Source organism: Amphimedon queenslandica, unplaced genomic scaffold, assembly GCF_000090795.2.
Source record: "Amphimedon queenslandica unplaced genomic scaffold, v1.1 AMPQUscaffold_13109, whole genome shotgun sequence".
In the NCBI taxonomy this organism is placed as follows: domain Eukaryota; kingdom Metazoa; phylum Porifera; class Demospongiae; order Haplosclerida; family Niphatidae; genus Amphimedon; species Amphimedon queenslandica.
This window is the reverse complement of record NW_003546655.1, coordinates 14,576-22,736: the sequence shown is the minus strand read 5'-3', so window position 1 is coordinate 22,736 and position 8,161 is coordinate 14,576. Positions and strand designations below refer to the sequence as shown.

Genomic DNA, 8,161 nt, shown 5'->3' with positions numbered 1-8,161 from the left:
TTTCTGATTTAGAGGAGCTACAGTCACAATTGGCAACCAGGACAATCCGTACTGACTAGAAAGCATTCTAACGATACCCTTTGTATCATAAGAAATGGGAATACCACACTCTGAGAATCTGGGAGGATAGATATAATTAAAATTCATGTCAAGAAAGACAAATCTTACCCTATCCATTCCAGTTTTGCTTGAGGTGTCAGTGGTAGGTGATGTGGTGGGTATAGTTCCCTTCTTTGTCCTATATCCAATACCCACGCTGTCAATGACGACTCTACACACAAATAATAACAAATTATTAATACAATTGATGATAATAAAAATATGGCAATTCAATCACAAATTTTTGAAAGATATGTGTATGATTAATTTTGGTCAAAAAATAACGTACAATGTAGAATTCTCATTTTTATTAAATTTTCCGATATACATGTACATGTATACATTGTGTACATGTATGCACAATAATTGCACATGCCTATAAATGCTATGCAGAATTTTGAACTGATTTTAAATTTTAAATCTGAGACTATGACTATAATCCATAGCTAAATCTGAGGGTACATTACATTTCATTGTACACATGTACATGTACATTACATACGGACACACATACTAGTAGATTCCTGATATATGATGATAAGTTGGTCTCCTTTTCCTGCTAGACTCACCACCTGTCCTCCTGGTATACTAATGACCTCCCTCTGGGTACCACCCAGTGAGAATAACCTGATGTAGTTCTTATCTGTTGCTACAGCAACCCATGAATCACCCAGTGCAATCACCTGTACACCCACACACATAATTAATAATGTATAATACACAATTATGCCTTTACTTCAATGCTTTCTCCTTTAGGTAGTTGTTGGCTCCAATCTTTGTTCTGGTCCCAGCTGGAGAATACAGTACACTGGAACTGACTAAAAATATTAAAATAAAAAAATTAGCAATGATCCATCATTCAGTTAGACTTAGTTCAATTGTGTAGTGAGATAGACATGAAAACTTCAGTAACTTAATAATTTATACATTGTACAATGTATAGTAGGTATTGTGCAACATCTTAAACATGTGTTATAGTTAAAAATTTAAAGTATTTTCAAGTATTAATAATATTTCATTATTGGCCACATGCAATGATCCTTTATCCCATCCCACTAGACAGACCTTGGTTCCTCGTCAGTCTTCTCCACAGCTAACACTAAAGCCTTTGAGGAGAGTGCCCCCATGGTCCAGCCATAATGATTGGGTATTGAGAGAGGATGATGGACAGACGAGTCATGGAACTCAATCTCTACCATCGGGGAAGAACCATCATCATGGTAACGGACCACACCCACCATATTATAGACCTGTAAAATAATGAAGCACAACACTCAATATTATTGTAGGATTGATGATGAACACATGTACAACATGTACACAACTAAAATGATTGTACAAGTACATGTAGGGTTCACACTAAATTTTACCAAAATTGAATTCTCCAAATTTTGGAGCCAGTTAAAAAATTCATAAAAATCCAATTTTGATCAGAATCTGCTCAAACTTTCTACACAACATAAAAAATGTATTATGTATAAGGAAAAATTTTAAAAATGAAGAATTCTCTCCTTTTCAATTTTGGCAAAATCTTGCCTGAGACCCTGTACTTTGACCAGATTATGAGTATAAGTGTTATATGTGTACATGCATGCACATGCATGTACATGTATTAGTGTACATGTACATGTATTAGTATACCATGAAGCGATTGGTGAGGTGACTGGGAGTGGCTGATGGTTGGAATATCTCATGATAGTGTTCAAGAGGAAGGGGAGGAGGAGGGAGAGGAGAGGAAACAAGAGGAAGAGGAGGAGCAGGTAACACTCCAGTATCAAGAGTAGATGATATCACAGGAGACAAAGGATCCAGTCTCTCCTCTTCAGTGTCGCTCAATACAACATTCCGTCTTTTAGTGGGCGGTGCTACTTCATTGTCATCGTCATGGATACGCTTATCATTAATCTGATTGATTGTTCTTGTAGTGACAGGAGGAGGGAGGGGTGGAGGGGAGTGAGAGGGGGCAGGTCTACAGTTAGCAAGTTCTTGAGCATCTTCTTCATCATTGAATATACTGTCAGGAGGTATACCCTAATAACAATAACAACACTAATAATAACAATAACAACAAAAGCTAACAAAAATAACAATAACAACAATAACAATAACAATTGCTAATGTAACAATTGTGAATACATGTATAGTAAATGTATGCATGTAAAATACATGCACTTAAAGCCACTTATTTTGAAGTGGACAAATATTTGCAATTTGGGATATAGCATGTACTGATTTTTGCAACTTCCCCTTTTTAAAATGTAATAAACCTAACTTATTAATAAATGGGAGTGCTAATTTTGCGATTTAAAGCCACTCGCAAAAAGGCAAAAATTAGCACTCACAAATAATAGTAGCTTTAAGCAAGAGTAGATGATAGTTAGAGAGAGTGTCGAACTGCACTATGCTCTGGAATATGACCACGTAGAACTTTCTAGCGCATCTTTGGGCATTCCCGCATACTGGGTGTGGCTGAGTAGGAAAAAATGGCTGCCGAGTTTTCTCAACAAGGTTTACTGGCCGTTTTGGAGTCTTTGCTGTAGCTGCACTGCATAACAGGCTTCAGCAGGATTATAAAGTGTACTAGTATGATGTCTAAAGCTTCTTCAAGTGTTCTCCACTGTTCCTTATGCAAACTTCTACACGTGCTTTTAGTAGGTACACCCACGCTTCAGGTCTCACGTGACTTAGTTCTACGCGGTCATATTCCAGCTAGCATAGTGCAGTTTGACACTCTCTCTAACTATCATCTACTCTTGCTTTAAAGTAAAGCAAAAGCTCTGAAGTACATTTACATTGTATATTGGTCAAGTGATGTGTAATTTATTGCATTACATTTTTGGAACAACAATTACTCCAAAACAGTAGGATTAAAACAACTAGGAGATATTCCATGTAATTATTGTCAAAATAAAGCTGAAATTTTCCAATTAGGTACTAGAATTCACAGTGTACATATAAAAAAGGAAACAGGAGATCATCACAATTTACATATTGACCAAAGCTTGCTATTATTACATGTACATGTATTTACTTTTGTACACATAAAATAATACCCTAACAATACAAATTTACATGTGGGAATAGGTGAATTATTCATGCAGGTACATATTATACATTTGGTACATGCCAGTGATGTCAAACATAATTCCATACACATGTACATGTAAATGAATGACAGACTAAATGATAAAGATTACTTCTAATAAAAGACTATCATCAAACAAAGGATCATCAGGTTCAGCTACTGGAGCCTTTCCTGTGTTAGCTGGTGCAGTATTGTTAGTTCCAGCTATACTCCCCTTCCCTCCCTCCTTCTCTTGCTGAGGATAGATCCAGTGGTGAGGTAAGGCCCCAATGTGACCAGATGAAGAGGAGAAGAGAAGAGGATGGGATGAGTCTTTAGTCTTTGGATCCCAACACAACGAGGAGACAACATGAGACCCAACACTGTGCCTTTAATAGAGGGAGAGGGGCAGAAGAATAGAATAAAATGGAGGACTGATAGATGTAAATGTACATGCGTACATGTACATGTGTATGTTAAATACATATTCTATGAGAATAATGGTACAACATGGCTGAATTGTGGAAAATCACAAAAATTAATTCAGGATACAGATTAAAATAGGTATCCTTGAAACTTAATGTATATGTATTACATGTACATCATTTAAATATACATGTGTGTATCATACCTTGATATGAGTGAAGGTTGAGGCCATCCTCCATATATTGAGATATGTCCATCAGAACTGCCCACAGCAAACATCATCCCACATGGAGACCAACACGTCACATGATCAAACTAAACGATAATAAATAATAATAATGATCAAGAAACATGCATTTGTAACAATTGTTATGTAAAAGATTCTATTATAACCTTTTCATTTCTTCCGTCTTGTTCATTGATTGTTTGAATGCAGTTCCAGCTCTCTCTCTTTAACAGTCTCACACCATTACCAACAGGCACAGCAATAACCTAATTATCACGTACATGTACATGTAGCTTGATTGTGTTGGTTTACCTGTCCTTGGCCCGGTTGCCATGAGAGCCGGCAGAGTGTTGAGGCAAATATAATATCATTGACTTTAGGAAACACATCAACTGAATGAACAATAACCTTAAAAACAAAACAATAAATATAACACAACATCTACATGTACATGTAACTCCTTCCCTTTACCCAGTCACACAAATATGTACATGTACAGTGTAACTGCATATATACTTGAATGTACATAAATGCCTTTTTAATCACGATAAAATTACATAAAAAGTAATACAAATACATGTAGTATAAAACAGAAGTCTACAATCTTTCCATAGCAGTAATTATAAATCAATTTGTTTGTTGTAACTTGTAGTAGCAGCTGCTGGTTATGGCAGTCCGCCAATTTACCTCACACATATAATACAAAACAATTATACACGGTGTACATGTACATCATAGTATACATGTGTACATACCTTACTCTCTGTTGACCATATCTTAACTGTACCATCACAACTTGACGAAGCCTAGCATATAATGTATACATAATAATAATAATAATAATTATTATTATTATTATTATTGTATGTGTACATGTACTATAATTATTATTACCAAATATTGGATGAGGTAAGTGTACATGTATAAAATGCTCTCACATGTACTCACCAGGTATTTAACAAGAGGATCAAATCTGACACACAGTACTGGTGCATCATGTCCTTCCATTGTTGATATTTTACTAGTATCGGTCAAATCAACCATCTTAACCAAGAAATCACTATAATTGTAAATAAGAGTATACTCTTGATAATTATGATAACAATAAGTAAATATCATCAAATTTGTCTGGGCATTTTCTTCACATGCTGTTAAAATTTTAATGACAAATATTACTTTGATAAAAATTAATTATGAAGCTACTATATAATACAGTATTGAGAGAACAGGTACATTACCTTGCACCAGCTGCCAGTCTTGAAGAGTCACTGCTCACATCAATGGTATTAATTTGACTGGTAAACCTAACCAATATTGCCTTGAACTGACTCTATACAAAATATGATCAATGTAGAATAAAATGCTTTGAATTTTAACTTTAGTTATCATGAAGCAGGAAGAAATGGTAAAGTTTTATTTTGGTGATTGGCAAATAAATGCTAAAATTGCCAAAATAAAAGTTTGATTTATTCCAAATGACACATGGCCACAAAACTGTAAATATTATAATCATAGAATTGCCAATAATAAGCAGTGCCAAAATATCCTGCTAACAATACACCACATTAGATACGTACTGTATAAAGATATACATACATGTATAAAGACTTTGTTCATACCTCAGCAAAAGGATCATCATTCACATTACCAGAGCAATAACTGTAGGAGAGGACAGTGTGATCATCAGTTGCCACAGCAACCATATACTCCTCCCCCTGGTTGTAGCAGGCAATGTCCAGTATGCTAGTAACGTCCCCAGCAACACCAACAATGGACTCCACATCAAACTGATAGTTGTCCTCCTCTAGTCCACCATTATGAAATACAACACTAATACTGTCTAAACCACAGCTAGCTATTTGTCTAAAGAAAAAAAAGGGGGTGGGGAGGGAAGAATGTTGAAAGTGACCAAAAAGAAAGAATTTAACCATTAAACCTGTTAGAATCTAAAGTGATTCTTGATGGACCTTCTCCGTGAACTAGTTTCAATATAATGCCCTCTTTCTCCTCCATCTAATTCCCGCGCTAGCACTTTCCCGCCAAACTCACATGACCTCTTATGGGTGGGGCCGGGGCTGTGCACAATTACAAGGCCATAGCATAGATTATTATTATTATTATTATTATTATGAACTTAACAGTATAAGACAAATATAAACAGAGACAAGAGAAAAAGGACAGAGGGTACTGAAGGACAGCAACAACATGTGTTGCAGCCAGAAAAAAAAAGAATAATAATATTAGAGTACAGGAAATTTTCTGTACTCTAATATCTATGGCCATAGATATTAGAGTAAATGAAAAACATTTACTCTAATATCTATTTACTCATTTACTCTAATATCTATTTACTCATTTACTCTAATATCTATTTACTCATTTACTCTAATATCTATGTCACGCATCCTGGGCTGTGGGAGTAAAACCAAAATTTAATACGTGAAAATTTGATTTCGGGCCATTATTCACGATTAAAATTCTTTATCTATGCTTAAAGCCATGGTTCTTTTTGTCTTGCTATTGATTTCTGTTGTTCTCGTAACTTCCACATCTTCTTTGACGTGCCCATCTCAAAAAGATGCTGAAGTTCTTATTTTTGGTGCTGGTACGGCTGGAGTGACGGCAGCTAGGGTCCTCAACGATCAAAACTTGAACAGTTTTAAAGTGCTAGAGGCGTATGATAAAATTGGGGGCAGAATAAGAAATATTGCTTTTAAAGGGGTTCAGATCGAGGTTGGTGCAAACTGGATCCATGAAGCACCTGAAATGGCTAGCGGTGACAGCAGTAACGCGAATGCGGCTAATATCAATCCAATATGGGCCCTGACTCACCAAGCCGAAAGCTGCTATGCAATGGAAGGTAACGCCGGAATTTCAGGGAAGTTTCACAGACACAGCTGTGTTTCGAAAATTAAACACACAACAGAATTATGAAATTGTCGCCAAGGAAAGTGTCGATGTGATTGTGACAGACTATCTAAATAAGTATCATGCAGCACTACAAAACACTGAAAGAAGCACTGTCAGGGAAGGATTATTTAGTGCAGGATGGGATCCAGATTCTGCCTTGAAGCAATTGATTGAATGGAGCGAGTTTGATTTCACATATGCCACAACTCCAGAAAAATCCGGTGTGTCGTTAACTGCCAAAAATCATAATATGAATTTCGGTGATCAGTGCTTCATAGTAACGGATCAACGAGGGTTTGCTTCAGTGCTACAGTGCATAGCAAATTTTGATCATCAGAATAAAATATTAACAAGCACTGTCGTGACTAGTATTGACTGGAATGATGAGTGTGTATGTGCTGAGGTTATGGGGCAAGGCAGAATGTGTGGAGATTATGGTATCGTTACATTTTCTATTGGTGTACTGCAGAATTGGATTGCAAGCAATAAATTCAATGGTAGCCTGAGCACTGAAAAAATGAAAGCTATTACTAATTCAAAAATGGGCCTCTATTTAAAAATATTTATTAAATTTCAAATTCGCAATGATGATGTTTTCTGGGACACTAGTGCTAGCTATACTTATGCTACTAATACAGAACGTGGGTATTATCCAGTTCTACAACCAATTGGAGCATCACTCCCTGGGTCACCTCCCATTGTACTCATGACTCTTACTGGTGATGAAGCAAAAAGGATATCAGATCTTGGATCTAATGGCAAGGATAAGGTTAGGGAAGAGGTTGTTGATGTATTACGCAAATGGTATAACATTCAAGACGAGAGGCTTCTTACTATTACTAATGATGATATTGAGTATTATGACTGGAATACTGATGAATTTTTCCTTGGCATGTTTTCTAATAATCCTACTACTCTAACAATTAATGATAAACGGAATCTTGCAATGCCAGAAGGAAGACTGTACTTCAGTGGTGAAGCTAACAATATTGAACATGGTGGCACAATCCATGGTGCCTACTGCAGTGGAATGGATGCAGCAACTAAAATACTAACAGCAAAGGGAATGTATAATGAGGCAAGCAATTCATTGCCTAAATGTTCAACATCATCAGGTTGCTCTCAAGAATCATCAAAAAAACAAAATTGCCCTCCTTCAGGAACAACTCCTCCAACGGTACCATCTTCAGCGAAGGGTTGGTATGTATCTACATTCACTCTTGCTTCAATTCTATTAGCTGTACTACTAGTCTGTGGTGCATGAGAATGACAATAGCAAGAGAATTGTGTGAATCTTAGAGTTTTTACAAGTTGAACAAACAAATTGACAGTAGTAACAATTGGTAGTTATCATAATATTTAGCTTGTGTGGTTAGTGGTGCTATAAAAATTCCTCAACTTCTATAGTTGTTATAGTTATGATGAATTATGATCTA

The 8,161-nt window shown here is 36.0% G+C and overlaps 2 protein-coding genes across 2 annotated transcripts; one reads left to right on the top strand and one right to left on the bottom strand.

Moving 5' to 3' along the window:
* Positions 1–12: 12 nt before the first annotated feature.
* On the bottom strand, positions 13–5,928 carry LOC100633269 (WD repeat and HMG-box DNA-binding protein 1-like; the record flags this gene model as incomplete). The annotated part of the gene is made up of 15 exons (XM_020001133.1): positions 5,752–5,928; positions 5,435–5,678; positions 5,054–5,145; positions 4,764–4,875; positions 4,571–4,621; positions 4,128–4,223; positions 3,983–4,081; positions 3,795–3,904; positions 3,297–3,552; positions 1,741–2,130; positions 1,165–1,349; positions 836–917; positions 614–782; positions 169–271; positions 13–118 (listed from the first exon to the last, which is right to left on the bottom strand). Coding segments are annotated over exons 1-15 (2,172 nt in total), but the record flags the coding sequence as incomplete, so codon positions are not given.
* Positions 5,929–6,975: 1,047 nt separating this feature from the next.
* LOC105314087 (polyamine oxidase-like) lies at positions 6,976–7,989 on the top strand. Its single transcript, XM_011408026.1, has one exon. It carries the CDS (start codon positions 6,976–6,978, stop codon positions 7,987–7,989), a length of 1,014 nt encoding a protein of 337 aa, XP_011406328.1.
* Positions 7,990–8,161: the final 172 nt, after the last annotated feature.

What these genes read in the sequence shown, in the direction of transcription:
- LOC105314087 (XM_011408026.1), top strand. Translation starts at nt 6,976, where the DNA reads ATGAATTTCGGTGATCAGTGCTTCATAGTAACGGATCAACGAGGGTTT.